Genomic DNA, 25,946 nt, shown 5'->3' with positions numbered 1-25,946 from the left:
GAAAGACTGCTGAACAGACACCCTTCTCCACAGCTCTGGCAGAAGTTGAAGATGCAAGACTAAAAACCCCTGCAATCATTACACCCAGTTTGCAAAGTAACAGAGAATAAATACGATAGATCTTTCACAGGCTACTTACTTCTTACAAACACAGGTCTACTACAAACTTTGTTTTTCTTATAGCTGCATATATAAGGTGGAGTCACCAGATGTTTGGTTAATACCAGAACTGACTGATTACATGCTTTGCAGGTCTGACAAATTCTGGTAGAGTAACAACAACAATCACCCATATTTTGATCTGGTCTCCCAAAAGCAAGTTATCAGAACTGCTTATTCTTAAAGATCCCATGTGCTTGCATATGGCAACGTACATGGCTCAATGAAGTTAAGCAAAAAATTCCAACTAATACTACCGGATGCTGTGTCAGGTCCACAGAAGCTCCATTTGTTTGTTTGACCAAAGCAATTAGTTTTTAAAATACCCTTAAGTTCTGACTGGGCAGTTATTACTTGTCAACACTTAAAAAAATCCAATAAATTATTAAAATTATAAACGAATGTTTTTATAAATCAAACTTTACTGATTAACTGTTGCAGTTATTTTAGCCTGTGAATGGATACCTTAGTGTGTATCCACATTTGGGAAGTTTCCACTGACACAGCTGTTTCCATTCATGGGAGACACAAATACATATTTACACTGAACACACAGAGCCATTTTAAATAAAGTAAATCTACAGAAGGTAAATAACCCTGCAGATCAATTTCAGCATAGATCGTAAAGACCTGAATCACAGGTGTTACGGAAATACTGGTAACACAGTTTAAAATGGAGAATTTTAAATATGTATTTTAAGAGCTCTTTTGTCCCCCTCTTCTATGTCCACACCAGCAAAGCATGCTAAAGTATTTTGCAGAACTAGTTTTGAAAGCACAATATGGGAATGTTCAAATATCAGCAGAAAAAAATTAAATCCTAACTTTTGAGGACATCACCTTCTGCGTGATCAACAGTTCATTTAGCATTTTCTTTTTATGATGCGTGCCAGACATTTCCTACTACAGAATTTACAAAAAATAGCTAAAGTAAATAGTTACTCACATCCCCCCCCCCTCAGTGCAGAGCAAATATTCAGAAGCTATAAGCAGGCTTCAAAACAGGAATAGTGTAAAAAAGGTGATGACAAAAATGTTTGTTAGGTTTGTTGTTGTTCTTGTAAAGGCTTTTTACATAGCTCGCTTTCCACTTCTCAGACTTTAGTGTTTATGTCTTCCAACCTTTTTCTGCTTCAAAAACTAGAATTGAATAGGAGCAAGTTCTAGAAAATGATGTTTTCAGAACAAATCCAAATACCTTGAGATTTGAATGATCCACTGTGAAAGCTGGCAGTGCTGCAAGATATCCAGTGGCAGTCTAAAGCCTTGGGCTTTCCAGGCTACCCCCTCACAAGTGCACTGTTAGTGCTGGAGAAGTAGAGCTTCTCCTTTAAGTGGCTTCTGAAGGAAATTTTAGAATATAGGAAAGTGGCAGAGAAGCTGGCACAGCTCTATAACTTCCCATGGACTTGCAGCTTGTCTTTAGAATAGGAAAAAAATTGCAAGTAGCAAAGCCAGCAACTCAACCCTTCTTTCTACTGTTCCACATAAAAATACCTGCCAGATGCTGATACTGATATCTAAGGGTGGCTCTTAACAAGTCTGTCTCAATGGGGCAGGGAGAGACTGAAGTACTCTTTACCTCCTTTTGTAATCTGCCATGTTTCCATTCATTCTGTGCACCTAAGCCACACAAAGTGATGAAAGTCCATGAAAGATTCAGTTTAGAGGAGGGGGAAGGAAAGAGAAATTGTGTACTTTTGTTGAGGAAGTCAGCTTATAACAATGAACTGTCTTCATTGTTTTGCCACGCAAGTGCAAATATGCAGAAGGATAAGCAATCCAGCAGCTGGGACTAAGGGACAATTGAATTTTAAGAGGTATAAAGTAACAACATCTTAAGTCAGTATTATGTAAAAGCTTACTAAAAGTATTGAGAATATGCTACTAATGAGAATGTTTCTTCTTTATCCACCATTTAGGGGTTTATATGTAAACTTTCAATTTATACAGAAATTTATTCACATAAGGGCTCACTTGCAAAATTAGGACTTTTGCATCTTAGAGACAATTTAATAGAGGACAAAGCTCTCTGCCCATATTAACTAATTCAACTAATTGAACTAATTCAACTCTGCCCATTCAACTAATCTTAAGTCAATTATACCAAAATAAAATTTGGATACCTATCTTAAAAAAAATCTTCTAGAAGTGCCAGATAACTAAAGTTACATTATTGATTGCTGATAATTAGAAACCTGCATATATCACATAGAATAATCAGGTCCAATTTTCAGTACACAGAATTACAAGACAATACTGTTTGGCAAGTATATACTGTATCTCAATGGCTGAAATTTTTTTTTATTGCCCATCATGTTTTAAATACTGCTAACTGAGAAACGTGCAACATGATTACTCCCTCCAGTTAAAATTGTTTCTACAGGTATTTTCATTTTCATTAATTGCCAATTTTTTCTCCTCCAGAATCTGAGATGAAACAGTGATACCCATTAGTGCAGCATGAAAAGAATGCTATGTACTCTGTTGCTACTTACAATGAAGACTGGAGTCCAAAAATAAGATCCCGGTTAACAAATTAGGTCAAGAGTAGCAATCACCTCAACCAACCCTAGCCACTCAAAAGTCATGCATTTAGTCTAACCTTAATCTGATGTTCCTTTCATAGTCAACCAATACAGATCAACTACAGTGAACTGCCCCATTGAAATGCATAAAATACATATCAGATGTATTTCTATTTACATATGTATTTATATATGTATATATACATCAATCAAACGAAATACATGTTTCAAAAGTGCCTAAGTTAGTTTCTGTGTGGGTTAAGTGTTTCTGTTCACTACAGAAGGATGCATACAGTTGTTATATTCAACAAGGTGCTTCACTAAGGCAGCTGAAACAAAATGAGACTCATCCAAAATTAGCTAGGCCTCAGCCCCAATAAAGCAGTCTAAAAATAGGATTTCAAAACATCACTAACAAAACACCACAAAAAACTGTTTACGAACTGTTGTACAAACCTGGTCCAATCTCCCTTGTGAGGAAAACCATAACTTCCCTACAGAATTTTGCAATACTTCTACACAACACTTTTTCACGGTTATTTAATTGTATGGGAAAGCTCTAAAACTACACAAGTTCAATTGCATTATGTAAGCACAACTTCTCCGGGGTTCTACCAAATTCACCCTAACTAAAGCCTCTTGGTCTACCCAAGGGCTTCCCATAAGAAGCATTTCATGAACTGTATTCCCTCAGTGGCTTGTTTCCATTTGAGCGATCCCCTTCAACACTGATGTAGCGACACAAATTCTAGTTCTGCAAATTTCTTTCCAAGCACCTTTCAAGTGTCACAAGGTAATGCACCACATAATATAAGAGACATTACCATAGCCTTTTTTTCTTTTCCTGTATAAAAGGTTATAGAGTTTTAAAGAACTTTTGAAAAACCACATGACACCATTCTTCCTGCTCGTTGACAGTCTGACACACCTGAATGCACCTTGTGATGGAACAGTGACATCTGGGTATCAATTAACTATCAATGGCAGGTTGGAAGAATATCCACCTGCCTTATGACAGAACCTCACCAATGGTGACAGAACCACACCAATGACAGAACCATACCAACCAACCACATTTTAGTTTCATCACTGGCATGCCAATTAGCAAGATAAGTAGAAACTACTATTAAACTGATATTTTCTTCAATATGCAGGAATAAAAAAAGGAAGAGCATATCTTATGTGGGTATAAGATGAAGTTCAAATAATTGTTTGCTTTGCTTTTAAAATTCAGGATTTGAAGCAATATGTGGTTTTGCAAGCTAGTGTTAGTAATTGGTCAGAGCACAGCAATTCGTTATGTAGAACAGAAATATAAATGCATTCTTCTCCTGTTTCTAAACTGTGCCAGGCCAAATAATTTCATTTCATAGCATCTTCTGTTTTAGCTCCTGTCAGGGTTTATGTGAATCTTCTTTACGTACTGCTAACCTCATTTAGTTGAGCTCTATGAACTACTGGGGAAAGCTGATCAGTGGACATCATTTAAAATAATCAAACCCAAACCAGCTATCTAGGCCGTTTCAGCCAGTCAGGCTGTCATTGAGAGCATGACTAAGATACAGATTTGCTTCTTCATAAATTCTCTTATTCCCACCATATACATAATTTACCATATACAAAATATGTTTCTTTCCATACCACCTGACTCTGTTGCCACTTAACAGCAGAAAAACATCTTAAGAGTTCAATAAATATTTCTCTTCCATCTTTGCTTTTTTTTTTGTCCCAACATGTAACTGCTGTATCATAAAAATGAAAACACCTCTTACCATTACAATGTTTTGGTCATTACTTTACTTGAAAAAGAAAACATTTAGTGGAAAAAATATTAAATATTAGAATAATTTAAAAAGAAAATAAACTCTTCCCCCACCTTTGAAATCTTGCGATTTCTACCTACATAATGGCTAGCCTTCTTCCAAAAATAAGAATTTGGTAGTTTCTTCTGGAACTTCATACTACTAAACTATTCTCATTTCATTACTGTCCTTTTAGCTGATATTGTTACCATCTGTGATTAACAGGGTTAGATGAACTGCAACTGCTCATTGACTCACAGACAGATATATCAAAATGTATTCACTTTAACTGGAGCTCATACAGATTTAAGAGGATATTGGAACAGCACCTCCTCTAATCCTTCTGTTTCAGAGGCCCTTGGAAGATTCCATTCATGAAAGGATAAGATAAAATAGTGGAAGCCCCTACCTTCACCTGACGATCCTGAAAGGTCTATGATGACATACACTCTGCCTTCTGGCTCCAAGTCAATCTGCAATCAAGAAGAGAATTAGAAGAAAACTTACAATGGTTCTCAAAGCAAGTGACTGCACATGCAGGAAACAAAAAGTTTCCAAAACTTGTGAAGCCAAGGTGTAGGCAGCCACATTGGTAGGTCTACAGTTCACTACCAACAGTGTCTCCTTTTGCAAAGAGGTGTTGAGGACCTTGTACCTTCAGTGAAGAGAAGTGTGTGCCCTTAACACTTGAAAAGCTTGAACCCCGTCAATTTTACAAATCAAATATTCAAAGCACTGTTCTGACATACATTTATACCACTATTTCCAAGGAGACAAGGAAGAAAGTTAAAAAGTGGTAGTATAGAGTGACTTTTTTACTGTAATTTATACTGAGCCCAGCTATGCAAATGTGAAAAACAACACTGTGGCCTATTCAGATCCCAGCGAGACACATCAGCTCTGGTCACAGAAGCGGGGAAGTGAACACACACAGCTTATATGGCCGGTTAACACGTGTTTATAATATGCCCTTTGTATCCCCACTGGGAGAAAGAAATACATGCTTTATCCTCTTTTTCTGAAATAGAAAATTTGTTTATTTCCGCACTATTCTGGTAGATTTTAAGGAGTCTTTGCTCTTGTGGAGATCACTTTCACTCAGCATGAAATACAGGTACTCAGTATGAAGCTGCTGTACTTCAAGATTTCATGGATTATGGGAATGTACTCCTGTACGTTTACGCACCACAATGAAGAGCTCATTACACATTCTCCTCTATTTTACCACACATTTCACCAGTAAATCTAAATATTGCTGGATTTGAGTATCTTAACGGAGTTCCACACATAACAGACAATTTTTGCAGCCACTCATCTCTCAAAAATTAAACTGTAACTAGAACATTATGTAATCCATAGCTCTTGCTTGTCACATGATTGCAGGGATTGAGTGAAGCGACATTCTATTTTAGGAAGTAAAGCACACAGGTAAAATTGCATGCCCACCGCCAGGGTGCCTCAAGCGGCCTTGTCTGTCAAGGCCTGTCCTGTGTCCCATAGCCCCAGCCAGGAACAGGCAGTCAGGGAGGCACCAGGGCAGCCCCAGCCCTAGGCATTAGGCACCTCCCCAGGGAAGGGGGCGAACCAGGGCCAGGCCCAGGCCAGGCTGTGGGCCCAGTTTGGCAGGGCCTATGGCTGAGCAGGGCAGGGACATGGGGAGCTGGAGATCATCCCTGCTGCAGCCTCACCAGGGCAGGGTCTGACGGCCCTGGGGGCTGACATGGGGTCCTGGGCCATGGGCAGGGTGGGGGAGCCCTGGGGGCCAGGCAGGGACACTGGGGCCTGTTGGTGCCCCTGGGCCCTATCACCCACACGGGACTTGATGAGATCAGGCCTGCTGGTACCAAACCAGGGTACATGGGCTGGCAGAGAAAAATGGGAAAAGGAGATGCTGTGGCTGTGCCATCCCTGGAGGTGTTCAAGGCCAGGCTGGATGGAGCAACCTGGTCTAGTGGAAGGTGTCCCGGCCCATGGTAGGGGGGTTAGAACTAGATGATCTTTACGGTCCATTCAACCTAAACCATTCTGTTTCTCTGTGCCCCAAAAAGCCCCCAAGTGAAAAAGAAGCAGGACTGTGGTACTTCTTGGTAGAAGGGAGCGTGCCTCAACGCTGTAGTCCAGCCAAGCCCTGCTCTCCACAGGCAGCAACTCCAGAACTTTCCTGACACTGCTGCTAAGCCGAGGCAATCACACACAGGGCTTGTGGCCAGGAACAGGTCGCCTCCCCTCCCACCCGGCCATGGCCCTCCTCCTGCCTTGCCAGGCTGCTCTGCCACAAGAGGGGAAGGTGGGCCTTGCTTCCCCAATGTCAGCAAATGACACTCAACTGCCTCCTAATTCATGAGCAACAGACATTAGGGTATGGTACTAGGCCATTAAGATGATAATCAGGAGATCACCATTTCACACTAATAACTTGGGAGACCAATCAGTTGGTCTTTGCAAATTAGCAAGTAAATGAGGAAAGGAAGGAGACGGCAAAATGTCTGGGCTACACCAGGCTTTGCCTGGCTGCATTCAGCCAGCAGCTCCATGGGGCCACCTTTTCTGTCCCCAGGTTTCTCTCATCATCTGAGAGGACCTTTACCAGAGGGGCACCTCTGCTGTTTCCCTCTTTTGGGCCACAGCTACTGAACGCATCAGGGTGACAGAAGCTCCTCCCTCCACCAACCAGCTTCTCACAGAAATGCCTCTGTGCCGTCCAGGAGCGAGCCGGTGGAGGAGTTCACAGGTCTCACTGATGTCATCGGACCAACAGATCAAGAAAATGATCTCAGCAGCTGCATTGTAAATAGACGAGGCAGGAAATAGGTGTTAGCAAGGCCAGGGGTTACTCAGAGGAGAGGAAAATGAAAGCATGGTTGAGTGTTTTTCCATAAATAACGTGTTGAATATTAAGTAAAGATATTTTTAACAATTTCTGAACTGGCAGCATGAGTTTTGTGGGGGAATTTTTGGGTTTGTTTGTTGTTTTTTGGTTTTTTTTTTTAAATAAAGCTACTGATCTTGAAATATTGCTCCTCTCCCTTTGCAGTTTTTAAATAAAAAAAATATTAGAAGATCAGAGGCACAGGTGCATGAATAGACTTTGATGTCTATGCTGAGGGAGGCTTTTGAAAAACTGCTATAGCACTCAACAGATGGCTGTATTAAAGACAGGCATGTTTAATGCTCTGTTTGTATCAGCACTGTATTCTGTTTGGTTAAGCTTTCAGTAAAATACTTTATGCAGTTCAAATCCCACGACGCATACACAAATACAAAACTCCACCACCATCCGTGCAGAAGAATCAGGCACCTGCAGGAGTTGGTAACCACCATCACAAAAATGTCTGTTCTACCTATTTAAGTACAAACAGCATTGGAAGCAATGCAGGACAAAGACTGGAGCACTGAATGCAAGTTTCTATTACCCATCAGGTGGACTGTTTTTATATGCAATTTATTAGAAGTGCTGTTTACTGATTTTGATTCAAAATTTTTGCTGATGCTTTAAGCAGAATGAAGTATCTATAAAAGGGAGTCTCTTTTACAAAGAAAGTATGTTTCAGTCTTAGAATGTTCTAATACCAATGAGAATAAAATGGACATATTCTTGTTTTTAGATTTATAAGATACCCACATTTCATTTCAGCGAGTACCTATGCTGACAGTCTCATCACTGACATGAATTAGTACTTTTGCCAGAAGCCAGCTGCCTCAGCTGACCTTACATATAAAAAAAAAAAACACAAACAAAACACCCCCAAAAAAGCAGAATCCCCTAAACTGATAGCAATCCTTCTTTTGATCTCAGGTCTTTCATGTATCAAACCAAGTATGGAACGACAAGGACTGATTCCATTCTAATTGTGCATAAAACATTTCTAATTTAGTGCCTAGACATATAATGGTATAAATACCTCAAAACCAGTCAGATTACTAGAATATAAACTACGTGCCTTTTCTTTCAATCTGCACATTAAACTACACTTTGAAGGTGGAAACTACGCAATGCCATTTTATAAGTAACAAAAGATGCATACAGCACGATTTTTCACCAAATGCCCTGAAAATTATCACATGTGAAATGCCCTCAGACATACGTAACCAGAAACAGAATGACTGGCCAAATTCAGCTGAATATAACAGACACCCTTGAATGCAACAGAAAGTTGATCATAGTCTGATCATGGCAGTTCTGATTCTGACCCTTCCCTTTGACTAATAATACTTCTCTCTGAATGCAGCCAAGCATTTATACATGCAGAAAGACACTATGAGATATCTAAATAGATATCTAAAAAGACATGACTGTTCAAAAGGACAACAGGGAACATGGCAAGATGCAAACCAGGGATGAGACAGAGGAGTTGATACAAGAGCAGCTTTGCTGTAAGGAAGACACATTGCAAAATATGTGCCTCACACATACACACCACGTTCTCCACATGCAACAAAATATGTAACAACTATCATTCAGCAAAATGTTTGATCACCAAAGCGTTTCATTCTGTTACTGGCCCATGCTACTGCTGTGACTTTTGTTACAATACAGAGTTTTAGTAGGTGCAAGTAACATTAATTGTAAAGGCACTTTAAACAACTTCTATATTCCTAAAATAATCCTTATGTGGCAGCATATTGAGATGAGTACGATTGCTGGAAAGCAGCACAGATCTTGAAAAACTCCAGGCATGAATAAAGCATATTAGTAGCCCGTTTCAGGGAACAAAAGGCAACCATCCATAAAACCAGACATACTTTCAGAGGAAAAAATCCGTGTTGAAATCATGGCCAAGTTTCAGCATATTGAAGGCATTTATATAGTTTCACAGTCATTAATGGATTTTATTTTCAACACCCTTCTGAGACAGTTCCCCATCTGTAAAATGAGATACTCCCAAAGGCACAAGCTAGACTAAATGACTTGCCAGAAAGTCTAAGAACTACGGTTAAACAAGAACTGAACTTTGGTCTCTGGAGGCCCAGACTGCCCACTGGACCATTTCTCCTATTCCTCAGTTAAGCTTCACTTTGTCAAGCTATACACATCCTGTCTTCCTGCAATACCAGAGACATCCAAGTTGTTTTGGTGTTTTGTTTTTTGGTTGTTTTTTTTTTTTTTAAACAACTTTAATAGGTACATATCTAGGAGGCAATTTCCTTTTCCATTCAGTTAATACTCATCAGTAAAAACAGTATCAAACAAAATATTGCTTCAATACTTCTCTGCAGCATTTTCAAAGCATCACAATTCTTGGGCAACTCTGGAGTAATGCAAAATTTAATCAAACTATGCAGAAGATTGTGTAAATAGTTCAACTTTTCCTCAAGGTTTGCTTTTTGGAAGCTTTTAACTCCTAAGTGTTCTTCTGAAAAACTGAGTCGTAAGCTCACCATTTTCCTCCTCTTGGGTGCAAGACGTAATTCCCAACCTCAAAAACATGAAACTCAGACAGAATTCTCTTGGACTATGATTTTGCTAAGGAAACCACACACTCTCTCTAATCTTACAGGGACAAGGAAGATTAGAATATGCTATGCAATTATTTGGGTTGCACCGATGCTTCATATTTGAATGCAAAGAAGATTTTACGTTCTTCACCACTGTACAGCCTGAGTTATTCCATCAATATTTGAGGGTGGTTTTTTCATTCTGGGTGACAGCATCAGCACAGAGTTTTTGTGTGCCCTATGGAGCAAACTGAGACCTATTGTAAACAAGTGATAAACTGCTATCTTCAGTGGCTCAGTGCCCCATTACCATAGGTGTTCATTTGATCATAACAGAGTCCGTCACTCCACTATGTTCCAACACAAGAATGTCACCTAAGATTAGGTGCACCGTACTCATTTGAACGCAACTTGTCTCTTGAGAGAAATTTAAGGATAGTCATTGACATAAATCTCAGATCCGAAATAAGCAATGACTAGAGAAATGCATTTTCCGTAACTGAACTTCCTAACCACACAAAGGTTGAGTAAGTTTTACTCTGATGTTCCTTAGTGAGACAGTATGTGGAATACAGCAAAACCCCTTAGGCCACAAAGCTGTTTAGGATTTTGGCCACAGTATAAACCTAAGTGGACTGTATAAGCTACAGAAACAGAAAAAATTAAACTATAAACCCTGATTTGCACCTCTTGTTGTGATGTTCTAGGATTATCTGATATTTGGATAGCCTAAAACATAAACCTCCAAGCAAATGATTTGTCACTGCAGATGGTTATTTGAGTCATGTAGGACTTGAGAAGTCAGTATGTATTAACCCTTATAGAGCATAGCATAACAGAAAGTTTCTCTTTGAACACACAACTTCTCTGAAAGGAGGGAAGGGATTTTGTGTTCAAAGAACTCGTATCTGCACAGGCTGGGGGGGGATTACGTCTGCTGTTTTGAGGGGCATTTACTTCTCCAATTTTGATAAAATATTATTTCCATGAAAACGCATAAGAAAATCAGAGCAGTTGTAATCTAATAGAGAATGACTGGAGACAGAATCTGTGTTGGTCGTGTGTTCTTTAACCAAAAAATTTTTCTGCTTCAATTTAAATAGCTAATATAGTACCTATTTTAACTTATTTAATAGAAAATGAAAGATTAACAGTGACACTTTTCAATATAGTCAAATCGACTGCAGCTCAAGTAATTTAAAAACCTTCAAAACCACCATCATTATTGGAACAGAAGCAAACACTTGACAAAAATAACAACTAGAGGTAAGATTTCATTTGAAAACTTGCCCCAGCATTCACGCCTGAATCCCTAGCAAGCTCACCTAAAAGGGACAGCTTTGCAATTAGCTCCATAAGGTCAGCAAAATAGCTGAGAAAATTTTGTTTAATAATATTATCTGAAAATTAACAGATGTCACATATTACGTCATTAATTACATGAGGTAAACTTGACTTTTAAAGTAATCACCCAGAAAACATGTTGAGAAAACTTCCCTAGAATCTCTGTTTCCCTCCATGATTTCCTGCCCCCCCCGACGCCTCTTGCTCTTGCGGCCAAAGAAAGCAGGTCGCTTTCAGAGCCAGTGCACTGCCACAAAGTTCACAAATCTGCCTTTCATTATGAATGTTACATATTTGATTATTATAATTACAGAGAAACGTAACACAGCTTGCCGCATTGTAATTGACCACAATGATATACATAAAAGTTAAGAAATTTTGGCCACAGGGGATTCTATCATTTATTTACTCATACTCAAAAGTCAACCAAAAGACATCAAACATCTTGCATGACCTACAGAAAAGATCAAACACTTTCCAGTGCCAGACACATGCACAGACATAATACAGAACAGAAGCAGCAGAGAAAAACGAGATTCGGCCGAAATAACTGCAGTATTCAGAAATCAATTCTAAACCAAGAATCCTTCCGTTACTTAATATAGCATATGCCAATATTCAATTGCAGTGTCCTGGATCACATGTGATACGATTTTGATATTCCACAATCTACTGTACCTAAGGCGTCCTAGGCACCAATGGAGGAACATTTTTGAATGCATGGTGACACACAAATGCATGTGGGTTTGTGCACAAACATGCACATCTACGCACTCAGAAGTCACGCACTCATTTTGTGTTTTACAAGGAAGAAAAGCTTTTATGGACCACGGTACTGGGACTGGGTGTTCATGGTTCATTTTCTGGTAGAGTCCAGAAAGTAACCTTGGACAGATGGCTATATTTACATGCAACAAGACAGCAGAGCAGTACAAACAGCCACAAAGGCATCAAGAAGCATGACCACAGAAGGGTCACTGCATGAAGCCAAGTTTGTGACTCCCTGATCCAAAGTGAGGAGGAGATTATCTTCATTTTCTTGAAAGTTTCAGATGGTGAGAGTACATATGGCACAAGGTATTACCTGTTCAGGTGTTTAACAGTTATACGCCCAAACTGGTTATGGTTTCTAAATACCTACAATCAGAATTCATGAGAGGGGGAAGTAAAACAATGAGAGAGAAATTTCTTCATGAACGGAAAAAGAACTCAGTAACTTTGAGAAATGAGGCTGCCTCCACTGACTACTCGGGGCATTCTGAGCTTGAACAGGTCAATGGAGACTCATACCAGTATGAGTGTCTCAGGCATGTGTATGTGCTGTTTTGTTGGTTTATTTAACCAATAAAATTAAGTACAGTTACTGTGACGATGTAAATGTGTTCTATTAGTAGGTCTTATGAAGGCAGGGGAATAAGCCAAAGTTACAAAGCACATTTTCACTGTACTATAACTGTATCCACAGTAGAAATGGAGGTTGCATTATTTTACTAATAGTAATGAAGATAAAGTACAAAGAACCTATACAAGCCCAGAGATAACATGAAGTACAACACGTAAGAGCTGGGTTTGGCTGAACAATGCTCAACAACTTTTTGAGTGAAAGGACAGCAAAAGCCACCTACAAAACAGAAGTCTGCATAAAGCCATTCACTTGAAACATCTGCTAAATGTATTGCAAGAAAGAAAAGAAACTCTTCAGAGCACAATCACTTTCCCAAGCAGATGGTTATTTGATTTAAGAATAAAGGAATTGCATCATGCGGTAAGAACTGACCTGTAATTTCATCACAAAGCTTTTCAAATTCTATTCTTTAATGCAGTAGTGCAGCGGCACTCTCTACACCATAGGGAAAAAATTAGCTATAACAAAATATTTAAACCACATTTATCGTCTTGGCTTATGGACATTTTTAATGTCATGCAACAGAACCGCAACCACAAGGGCGGGGGTTACCTACACACCTAGGAATAAAATGTTGAACAGAGAATCAGGCCTGCAAGCACATCATGGGTAGCCAGTTAATACACATTAAAAAGTGATTAATGCTGTCAAATTATTTTACTGCAGCACAATTTCAGATAAGCACTTGCTGATTCGCATAAGCCAAACTCGCCGTTTGCATATTTGTTCAGTCTCAGGAATCACCCAAATGTAATGATTTAACTGCAAAGATATTTGGAGTTTCTCCTAAATTGCAGTAATATTTCCTCTGAGTAGACATGTTTGCAACACTTTGGACAATCATCATGAAATAGGTATCTGCATAACAGTAAGTACATGGATAAGTAGAGGACCTGAGGATTTACTGGTACTTTGTGTGGTCATATACAACAGTTTTGGTGCACTACATACATTTTTCCTTATTTCCTTAAGTAATTTCCTTATTTCCTTACTTGCCTTAAGTAAGACTTACTGTGTGAGTCTTAGAGATTAAGATATCAAAGCAACACTACCTGTTTCCTGTAAAGCATATGGTATTTTTCTTCTCTTTATGGTCAAAATGCTCCTTTCTTGCACTCTCCTCCTGCCAGGTGTACTCTGGGAAACCCAAGTGAGTGTATAGTAGGAAATAGCCACATAGCATTACCGTACCAAGAATAAAGGAAATAGCTGTGCTGATTTTTAAACTTCAAAAATCAGGGGGATTAACAGCTGGAAGATCTAAGACTGAGGTGGCATAACCTCAAATCCTTCCTAAATGAGGTAAAATAATCTCCAAAGGCACGATATTAATAAGTGCTAGGAAATTGTGATATTTAGATGATGTGAAGTTGCCCTTTAGTTTCTCATCTGTTAATCCCATTCTAGTCATCTGTAAAAAAGAAAGATTCTAGAACTTGCCTATTAACCAGCTGTATTTTAAAACAAAAGTTAGAAGCATCGATGACACCCTCATTTGAGCAAAGATCTCAGCTGCCTCAGAGGGAAGATCTTCCCAGACCAACTATTAGAAAATAAATACATCTCACACGAAACCTCAGCACACACCAGGCAGACACTTCAGCGTTGATCTCGGCTCCTTCCTGAAAGAGGTTCGCATTTTCAACCTCAAACATTACTGTGCAACACCTTTCATTAACTTTCAAAAGAGGTCCTACTACAATCCTCAATTAGCCAGTCAGAATAAAGCAGCAGGGAACTGAATCCACTTTGGTTCAGTTGTAAGTAAAACTGTGCTGGCTTTGTTCCAGTTAGCAATAAAACTCACATTTAGCCTAGATTTTGTTCCAAATAAAAGAAAAAATAAATAAATTAAAACAACAACTACTGTTTATGAGTTTGAGTTCAGTTCAGCTCCCTGGGAAGAAAGGCAAAAGGCTCCTCTTATCTGAAAGGCAACCACATTAATCGTTCTCTCCATTTGCATTCACGATAGATATTAATCCTTCATTAGGAGGGAAACAGCTTGATTCAATATGCTGCAAATGGACAAACTGTACTTCGATGACACTCGCTGGAACTTATAAGTAGTTTGTTGATGTCTGACACTGACATCAGCTGCAAGCCAGAGCTCATCAGCAGAAGGAAGAAAAACTCCAATTGGTAAATTCTTATTCTTCTATTTTGCCAATTTGATTTAGATATGAAAGAGATTCCTTCTTCCTGCCCCCCTCCCCCCGCAGTGGCTGAAACTACAGAATATGCAATTAAGATAGCCCTGGAGGCGTGCCAAGAAGTGGCTTTGATCTCAGCAACTGGCTACGAATTCCTAACCTCTTTCCCCCAAATTTCCAGAAAATGAACAATATCTTACTTTCAGAAACATCTCTAGAAGCTATCAAGACTTGCCTGAAAATTGTCCAGCACTTTTATTTCCCAGTTAAAAATAAATAAATAAATAAAAATTCTTCAGCAAGCGCCAAGATGAAAGCATGAATACACAAGCTTCAAGAATTAGAAATAAACATTCTTCTTTGGGTTATGAAGATGGAAGGAAAAAGTATGTTCTACACAAATATTCTCTGTGTCCTTTCATATATGTATCTGTAACCTGAGCTGCTTTACAACAAACACTGACATTACAATAAACAAACATTGCATGATATACAAATCACAATAGTAAAACAGAATTGGCATCAAGTATTTAAACAACAGTATCCTTCCTGGAAATAGCTCTCCTACTTATTGGCTGCCAAGAATTGCATCAATTCAAAGACTTTGTTCAAGTTATACTAAAAGTTAATTATTAAAGAAATTTGAAAGAAGAAAGAAGAAAACAGAATTATGAAAATAAAATACAAGTTACTTGCAACTGTCTTTGCTTTTTTAAACAAAATATCCTTTTAAATGTTTGTTTATTTAAGAATGAAAGACTTCATTCTGCCTTCACACTATGTGATACACACAACTGCAAGCAGTATTTACTGAAAGTGGCTGTTGCGCAGATACGTTAGTCCTTTTGCATACTGAGCGCACACACAGAATGATGCCATATCTGCATCGACCCCTCTGAGCCCCCGACTTGCCTGTCCATCATCCTTTTCCACACTGGGGTCTTAAGTAAGGATGTCTGTAACAGCCTGGGAACTCCATACACTTTTCAAGTCTCACTCTGATATCTAAATGGCAAGATCATTATTGTCTCCTAACAGAAAAGGTAATTTCTAAAATCTTGTATTAGATAAACATTTTGGCCAGTAAATGTGGCAGTTTCAATTACATAAAATATTATATATGTTCAATCCCTGAAAAAATTAAATTTTAAAAAAATTAACTTTTTTAGTTTCTTAAACAAATGCCCAGAATTGCCAAAATTACCTCAAATATTTGACAGAAAATGTAGGCCCCCCATGCTATCTTATGTGCCTTTCTAAAAAATTGCCAGAGGAACTAGCATTTTTATTTCCAGAAGAAAACATCATTGGAACATTCTCTCTTTGGTTCTATTTTTTTTTTCTTTAGAAAGCACTACAATAAGATCTTTAGATACCATTCAATAGTGTTGGGTATTTTTTTAACATAGTTTTTGTCTTGCTCTGATGATGTTTTATCCTCCGTTTAATTATCAGATTAGAAAGATTAATGAAGCTAATTCTTTTAACAAAATGGCTATCCTGAGGACTACAATTATCTGTGATTCACTTGGACTTCCTCTGCAGCTTTAGCCATAACAAACCCAGACCAACTCCGAGACTCCTCTGATGCCAGCTACAAAACAGTTTGCTAGAAGAAAAACAGAACAGAAAACTGCTGTAGTCCATGCTACACATTTAAATGCGAAAAGGAAAAACAAGTAACTTAAAATTTAGTAGCCTGATACATGCTGCCAGGCAACCTATATTCCATGAAACGGACAGACCCGAACGTAACATCTTGAAGACAGCAATTACAGAAAAGGAAATGGCAAAAATAGCCACTACTATTATTACTGTTCCTGAAAAGTTGGACGGCAGAGTCAAGTCCACCAGCCTGAAGTAGTACACCAGGAGTAGATACATCATCAAAACTCCCTATGAACAAACACGTTCTAACGTATGCTGCATTAACTGAGATTTTTCTTTAGCATTTATTTTCATTTACCGCAGTGTTTTAAACTGAATCACCTGTGGAGTTCTCACATGTTAGATATGAGTTTGACATGAAAGATGTTAGGTAAACCTTTTTAAAGTCTCACTTTTTCAGACATCCAAGCTTTCCGGTATTTCCTGGATTTAAGAAAAAAAAAAATTCAACAAAAATTCCCCCCAGACACTTACCTGCCTTGTATTGTAGGGATTTTGTTGTTCCTCTCTTAGCCCACGATGCAACAGAAAGTGCAGTCATTTATATGTGCATTCAGATTTTGTTCTTTGAAAACAAATGATTAAAATTCAAACTTTTTTTTTTTTTAAAATACAAGAGTATTCAGGTTTGGGTAACTTCTTTGTAAGAGCTTAAGTTAGATATTATATAGCCAAATAGTCATGGCTCCTGGAACTGGACTCAGGATAACTGAAGAATTTTTGTTCGTTTAGATCCTAAAATTTATTTCTGAATATATAAGAACCATCCAGCTCTGGTACTGGAGGCCATAGCATGCTGCCTACTTACTCTTCTACCGAGCCAAGTAAGTAGAGCAAAGCCAATGCCTGTCTTCCACAAAACGTTTTCAGTCTTTTCTGAAAATGTCTAGGGATGAAGGATCTGCTACATTCCTTGCTAATCGGTTTCATTAGTTCATCACTTTTTATGGGAAAAGAAATACATGCTTTGCTGATCATTTTAATCTATCTGGCTAGCCTTCAGTTGTTGTTTTACCCTTCTCAGATTAAAAAGCCCTTTATTTATCAAATGGTAGTCTAGTTTTTTAAGTGGTACTTTACATACCCAAATTAAGTAACCTCCCATTGTTCCTTTCATTTAAAGCAAACCAGTGAGCTCAGAGTTTCTCCGCACAAAGCATTTTCTCCAAAATTTGAATGCTTTCCCAAATCCTACTGTGAGCTCTGCTATTGACCTGCTGGGTTACCCTGGGCAATAAACTTAATTCATCCTCCACGTGCCTATTTCACCTTCTATAACTAGTCTGGTTTAGAGTCCAAATTCTAAAAAGCTCAGGTACTCCTTTACCCATTTATGCAATTAGACACTGATCTCTTTACCACTATCTACATTGGAGTTTATGGGTTCGAGGCATGCTGCCAAATTAATAGTTTTATTTGAACTGCTAAATTGACTAGGATTAATCAAACATTACTATAGCCTATTGATAAACCCGTACATAACTTCTGCTGTGGTGCACCTCTCACTTCCCAAAAGCAAGGAACCCTACCACTTGATTTACAGAAAAATCTCCATTTGGGGTTTACAGCATGAGGCCTTGCGATTCCAATTCCACAGACGGAAGGCAGAGATATGCCTTGCAGCGAGTCTATCTGGCCTTCAGTAAGCTTTTTGTTTCAATTTCCAAACAGTTTTTAAGAAGTTGACCACCCATAATCCTCCTATGTGCAGCCTACAGAAGAAGGAGGAATAATTTCACACCTGGGGGAAGTGTCATGAAAAATCTGTCATCTGTAAGGAGCGTGGAGGCAGGCAGGATAGGCTTCTTCAGGAATGCATCTAAGTTTTGGATACCCTTGTTCCTCGTTCCTCCATCTCTGGTTGGCCTACAACTTCCATAAGCGCTATCCCACACAGCTTGCAGAACTCTCTGCCTTGGACAGCCCTATAGTCAAAACTTAGACCTATCAAAGTTTGTTTCAAAACTCTCTCTCCAGTCTTACCTGAAAAAACTTATCTTAAAAGGTGATCTGAAATAGGAACTACATATTTAAATTTTTTGCTAGAATTATAGAAACAGTTCCCAAAGATCTGCCTGACCCCAGTAACAGCAATAGTCCCTTTACTCCAGAGACTTCAAAGACAGAAGTGGAAGGAAAGTTACTTTTGCATTGGGGAATAAAGGTTTGACTGTGTGGGTTTGGGGGTGGTTTTGTTTGTTTGGGATCTTTTTTGTTTGCCTTTTTTTTTTTTTTTTAATGTAGTGTTTTATCCTTACTAGTAATGAAGATGAAAATGATTCATGCACAAGTATGACCTTGTTAACCGTCCGGGCAACCCCCCTTTAAGTAAGGCTCTCTGGGGAATCCTATAGATCTCCATGATGCCTGTGTAATATTGCAGAGTGAGAGATTTGGACTGTTTCCATTTTTGATTCTCTAACCGTATCCAATCTACTGCTTGTGGCTCAGTCAAATATGTTGCATTTTAGCTTTTCCCAGGAGCCTACACTGTTTCTCTTTTGGATTGTTTCAGATTTCATCCTCTGCAAAGCAGCTGCCTTTAAAAAGTGCTTTCAATTTATCTCATCACAAAATCTCCCCACCACCACCACCCCCATCAAGGAAAAAGGTTCCCTCTCAAAAAATTCAACATATACATGTGTGAATGCTACTAAAGTTGCTAACTCTTGAAGATAAAGATGCAGTGGGATCCAGTAAAGATAAAAGGATAAAAATGTTAGCATTCTCAGGATCTGGCTCAAATAGTAGTTGGTATTCAGCCATGGAGATGTGACTAATTCTGAGTAATTTGGTCATTTTTCTTATACTGTCCTCAAAAAAAAAAAAAAAAAGAAAAAAAGAGCTTTTTTCCCCCCAGCTTTAGAATTGTGTGTTCAAAATTGAATTATGCAATTTACTAGTATTTTCCGTGTACCTGAGGAAATGCTAAAAAAAACCATGCAATTGCTATTTGACTGTTAAGATTTCTTTCAGACCGTCAGTTAATTTATTAATCTCCTGCCCCAAACCTAACAAAAACCAGATTAAGTCCAAACCTTGACCTGCAATGTGTTCTTATTTTCATCTTGGATCATTTTAAAAGAAAATCAACTGGTTTTAACATCACAAACAGTCCCGACAATAAACCTGAAACATTACCAGGTCTTTTACAAGTACTTTAATGAAGTTTCATCCACTTCATGACAAAGATGAGCACTCTCCATCTACTCTGGCAACAAAGAGAGCTGTTACCGCGGGACAGTCAGGATCCTACAGGCACCCAAGTAACATCTATAAAGAAAGTACACCCTGAAACACCCTACAAGAGAGCAGAAGGCACAACCTGGCAGCCACACGTACTCCTCACCGTCTGCACGCTTCACTCCTCTACAAATTGAAGCCTTTTATTTAACGATAAATGACAGATGACGACAGCTTTTCTGACTGCTACCATAGATTTATCACAAAGTAAGGGAACTTTTTACTTCACTTTGCTCTCACCTGTTGAACCTTCAGTTCCTTCAAAGGAAAGAACTGGACCTGTCTGACTTAGCTAGGTATGAATTTAAGACCTGACTAGTTCGCTTGAATTTATTTTATTATCATTTAAATGAGATGAGAATCCCATCCCCCTTCAACTTTTGTTATAAAAAAATGCATGTGAAAAATACAAGCAGCAGCAAATATGTCAACATTGAAAACAACTGAGAGATACTAGCTCTCCTACTGCATAGGCACGTGGCACAGATCTCACAAGCTCTAACAGACATTTTGGCAAGAAAAAGCAATACTGGATTAAAAGACCGTACACACAAAAGCTAAGTTAGCATCATTTTGAGAGCTGACATTTTATCTGCACAATCAATGCTTCTCAAGGACTTTTTCAGGTACAAAATTAACTAAAAATTGATGAAATCAATATTCCATTCAGAATTATTTTCATGATACAAGGCTTTGATTTTATAACCATGAACCAAGGCACATTTTTAAAACATGAAGAGATATCTCTTACGTGCTAGAAGTTGTAGTTAATTCTGAGTGTTCAAGACACAGCAGCTCATTTTGGGAATCACAGTCCAATTAGTTTATATTAGAGCAACAACTACTTCAAATACCTCCTAGTCTGACTCTTGAATTCCTTCTTTATTGTAGCTTTTTCCAGTAATTTAAGTAGTTATTTGAAAAGATATTTTTATACCAAAAGATTTCAGTAGCTAAGGATAAAATCTATTACTTGCATTTAATTATTACTACGTATTCATCATTTTCTGTAAAACTACTGAATATCAAGCTTTCTGAGAGCTGTAAATTACTTATTTCTGCACCATGACAATATTTAGTACTGCTTTGCTTATAAAGTCATTAAAAATGGTAATACAATTTACATAAAAATATGGCTTCCTTCTCACATGGCTAAGCAAGCAGAGCACATGTCAAACTGAACTGTAGGCTTTACTCTCAACTAGTTATCCTCCTTTTACCTCCCCTTGCTTTGTACATAAATCAGGATAATTATAGAAATTTTTGCAGTGTGAACTCAGTAAAGAATTGAGTTTAATGTCAGCGTAAGAGCTGTTGTGAAGGAACATGCATTGAAACACCGCTAGCTTATGGCAGCTTTGCCTTCCCCACCAAATTTAAATGACTGAACCACCATCAACGAAGAGAAACTGAAACCTACTGAAACATTCCCTCTGCAGACAGCAGGTCCTTCCAAAAGCTTTGAGACACACTATTTGAGGGCAAAATTGAAAGAAGTTTTTGGAGAGCATGGCAGCAGCAGTGGGCTTACTCGGAACAGTCTGGAAGTGAAAACTGAATCAATCTTTAGAAATAAAAAAAGCTGAACTCCAAAGATATCCCAAAGATAATGAGCTGCCCAAAACCTACCTAACTGCCAAACCTCCTGCTTACTGTAGTTTGTATTATACTAGTGTCAGTGACTCTGGGTCTTTTGCGCAGATGGCTCTAGCAAACCAATGTTCAAAGAGCATCCCAACAATGTTTAGGCTTGGTCATCCAAAGATTTTAAACAGGAAAAAAAAAACCAACCAACCCAAACTGCCAGACCTCAAGGGTCCGTATTTACTGGAAACATATTTGGGGAGAGACAGAAAGAAGTTACTGGCACAATATTTTGTTCCTCTCCCCTAAATCACCTCCCCCTCATGATCACTTCTACTGCTAGAGAACAGCCCCGGAAAAACCAATGCAGTCAATGGAAACAGAATAAAAGACTGACATACTCCAGCAAAGGACATTTGGTCTCTGAGAAATTGGACGCACACAACAGCAAAGCCACCTAGTTATCTATCTCAAAGTTACTCTCCTTTAAAATATCTCATACTGCAGTAATGGTTACGAGCATGTCCATGCTTTTCTTCTGTCTTATTCTATTACTTGTGGTGCATTGATTTTACTATGTCTCACTACACGGACGACACAAAAATAAAGATACACATGCAATGACAGTAAGGGATACTTTTATCCCTCAAGTGTATTACAAGCCATACGTAGCCATCTCTGGAAAGCAGCACCAGAAAAATATAGAGTAGGTTCCAAAAGAGGGGAACTTCAACAAGAATGCTGAATGAAGTCCTGTTTTAAGCTTTACCACAGACTCTTTAATACCATTCCAATGCTGCTAGGCTCAGAGCTGTCAGGGGAAAAAAAAAAGTCTTTTCCTTTTAAATTTTATTAATTTCATCAAACTCCAAAAAGGAAGGTCTCAACAGACCTGTATTTAAGTGTGGCACTCCAAACCGAAGGTTTGATTAATTCTCTTACTCATTCTATAGCTGTATGCATCATAAAAATGCTAACAACAAAATACCTTGAAACTAAAAATGAAAGTATATACTAAGACAAATTTTGTAGAGCAGATTAAAAGTGGGGATTCATACTTTCTACTTGAAGAAAGCAAGATACTGAGCAGAGGTATAAGCTGTGGTTTCTACAAACTGTATATAAAAAAACAACCCTGGTCCACAAATCTCTATCTGAAAAATTAATCCAGGTTTATCTTATGGAGATTAATCCAGATTTAGCTTATATTTCATACTTTAAAAACAGTGTATGCAAATATGTTTTTTTTTTTAAGTCTGAGAAGTTAGACAAATAAAAATAAAACTCCCAAACAGAATAATCTTCAGAAATCATTTCCAGTGTGGAAAATGCTATACTCTATGGGAGGCTAAGGACTGAAAAAGGACAAAGCAACTGTTCAGAAGTGTGTGAGCAGTATTATTCCCCTTCCCTGTTATTTTTAGGTTTGCTCCCTTCATTCTTCTTGGAAATGCTGGTGCACAGGATAAAAAAATAAACCTTAAACTTCATATGCACAAGAAAAAGTTTTGCACACCGAATCACATAAACTGCAGCAGGAAGTTACTCAATCAGTATTGGACCCTGAGTGCGTCCCAAGATGTTCAGAGACCACTGGGAGCATCTGACACTAACTCCTACCGAATAAGTGGTCATTCAGTGTTGTTATCTGATGTCTTTGCGGCTTGCACGCAGAACAGAACTTCTCATGAAATTGTATTACTCTCATAACACAAGTGCAAATTCACGGAGGACAGACAATGAGCAAATGAAAATAAGTAACACAGATGGAAAACAATACTAATCCCTACAACTTCAAAGGACAGAGGAATATGGAACACCATGCGCAAGCCGAGCTCCCATTTCCAACATGCAGTATTACTGAATATGAGAAACCTACAGAGATTTTCTTATTTTCTTCTTTGCAACTTCAGCTGTGCCACATTTTTGCTGTTTTGCAGTCATGTAATTTCTATGTAATCTACCTGACACTTATAAACTGTTGCAATCTCCAAGTACTATTGTAAAAGTCATTCTAAAATTTGGACTCTAAGCAAATGAAAACATTACATCCATTAAGCCTCCCTTAAGAGTTCAGTCTTTATGTACCTACTAAAAACATATTAGAAAAGAATTAAGATGCAAATCTGCTTGATCCTCATTTGGCAGAAGTAGGACTAATAAATTGGCACTGCAACCTCTGTGCCCAATGCATTCCTTTGTTTCTCAAGTTTCAGATAAGTGAGGAATTTTGCAGTGCTGTGTTACAAGCCAGAAGATACAAGGAAGATTTCAAGTTTGGCTTTTTTTTTTTTTTAATGTTATTATTGAAGAGACACAAGACTAAGGCACCTGAAAAAGAAACTAAATAAATAATATGAAGAAATGCTTGTCTTCCCTCAGGAGAAAGCTGTCGAGGAGTCTCCTACTACATGAAAAGAACACTCTGCAAACTTTTATTGGAACTACATGATTTGACCCTTCCTAGACAAAACTGGTTACATTTCCTGGCCCACCAAAATAGATCCTGGTATACATGAAGTCTTTGATTTATACACCTGGAGCTGAGAATGCTCCCTTTACAAGAAGCCTGGTTTCCCCTAGGTTGCGTGTTCTTTCTTGATGAATTGCAAAGGAATTACCTATTGCTTTGGAGAACATCTGTTATTGTTCCATCTCTCAGAATCACACACACATCCCTTTCTAGTTGCTACGTACATGAAAAGTTTTGAAACTTCTTCTCTGTTCAGACCATGTGTTTGGAAGAAAAAAGAAAAGGAAATCTTCCAAATTTTATAATCATGCTTTGTCTTTGATACTGTTATAAGCTGTCTACAGAGAGAAAGAACAAAATTACTTCTGAAACTATCATGGGGATTAAAATTAATTTCAAAGAGATACATATACAAAAGAGAAGCAACACTAATTTGGGCATACAGTGATCTCATAGGGTCTTATACCACATCTTAATTAATCTGAACTTGAGCGCAAATTCAACTGCTGAATTAGTTCCTGCTACTTCCACACCAGAGGCATTCTGTGTTTCAATCTTATGGTCCCAAGTCAAGCAATAATTTAAAAAAAAAAAAAAGAAGAAAGAAAAAAGGCACAAGAAGTAGACTTTATAAAGAAAAGATTTCTTTATAAAGAAATTAACTCGAGTTATCTAGTCAACCAAGTTTTTTTTAAACATTTGACATGCTGCTGTATCACAGACTCACTGACTAAACCCTCTCAATGTTATTTAAAATGTAAACAGGTGAGTGAACTGTGATTTTTTTGCCCATAGTACACAAGAGTAAATTATGTGTCTTTACTACCTATACAATATAGTAATCCTAAAAAAAATCCCAAATTGTTGTTTACAGTAAAAAGAAAAGCAAAGTAGGAATAAAAAGACACACTACACAGTTCAAGCAAGCATAAAAACCCTCCCTCCTCCTACCAACCTCACCCCGTAAAACACAGATCCTCATGTGAGATTTGACACTAGCCAAAGAGTCAGTGAGGCAGAACATTTGAAGGAGATTGTTCAAGTGACAAAAGCTCCATGACACATGACCCACCACAAAACACCCAAACTTCATTTAAGACCACAATACCAGAAAACAACATCTAACTTGCTACTCATGCAACCCTTCAGCTACTAGCATGCTTGGACAACAAAAAATAAAAGTGTTGTCATTCATAAGCATCTACCTACCAGCTGATTTATCTATTCGGACACTTTTCACTTGAAATTAATTGAGGCTAGGTTTTCAAAGTGTACCTTGAGGATTCTAGTGCTTAAAATCTGCATTGTGCTTCCAAATCCTCAACACACCTGAAAAAAAAAAAAATCAACCCAAAATAGCACCAAGTACCGGGGCCAGGAATATTGACCTCGTCCTAAGCTGAATCAGATTCTTGCAGTATCAAGTCCAACTCTTCTGCCAACAGTAATTTCAGATCAGTAGCGTGGCTCTGGCAAAACATTACAAGACAATGTAGGCCCTCAACAAGAGTAATGAATTATTATTTCTCTAAAGGTAATGTTGAAAGGGGTCTGTGAGAACTTTTAGCTCGTGTAGCAGCTCCAGGATAAAACACCCACCTCCTATTCTGGGGAACTTCAAGGAATAACAGTCCAAATTGACATTTCAAGTAAACACTTCTGTTCCTTTCCTTGGATACCATTCACAGGTTTCTGTTGCTTTGTCTCCTTAGGTTTTCAGTAGAAGGATTTATTAACTCTCACTAATGAATTAGGGAAATTTGATTTTAGACGCAGTATGAGAAAACAAACAGGAAATCTGGGAGGGAGAAAATCTGTAGAATATGTACTTTATCTTAAAAGGAAACAGGAGAAATTATGATACACTGTTAACCAGGAAACTGAAAGGTACCTGAACCAGCGTACAAGATACAGTTTTTTTTTCCCTGTTCTCTTTTTAGGACTAAATTTGTAGCATATTAAACTGCAAATTGATTTTACTACTTACATGCTTAACATAAATTAGTTTTATCTATAGGTATTGCTTCATCATCATGCAAATAGCCCAAGCCTGTTAAAACTGTAAAACCAAAATGCTCTGTCATTTCAGCAGAAGAAGGCTTATAACATTACATTCAGTAACACTTTTAACTCTCTGTCAGAAGTTCCTGA

General features: G+C 38.1%; 1 protein-coding gene across 1 annotated transcript in view; it reads right to left on the bottom strand.

The window, feature by feature from the left end:
• The window catches only part of PRKCE (protein kinase C, epsilon), a 295,234-nt gene that overhangs the window by 189,562 nt on the left and 79,726 nt on the right, over nt 1–25,946 (bottom strand). The window contains exon 2 of the mRNA XM_009880644.1: nt 4,899–4,962. Within this exon, the coding sequence (XP_009878946.1) occupies nt 4,899–4,962 (64 nt within the window). The remainder of the gene's footprint in view (nt 1–4,898; nt 4,963–25,946) is intronic.

The sequence above is a fragment of the Charadrius vociferus genome, unplaced genomic scaffold, assembly GCF_000708025.1.
Source record: "Charadrius vociferus isolate BGI_N301 unplaced genomic scaffold, ASM70802v2 scaffold192, whole genome shotgun sequence".
In the NCBI taxonomy this organism is placed as follows: Eukaryota; Metazoa; Chordata; class Aves; order Charadriiformes; family Charadriidae; genus Charadrius; species Charadrius vociferus.
Note: the sequence above shows the minus strand (reverse complement) of the source record. Positions and strands in the feature narration are given on the sequence as shown.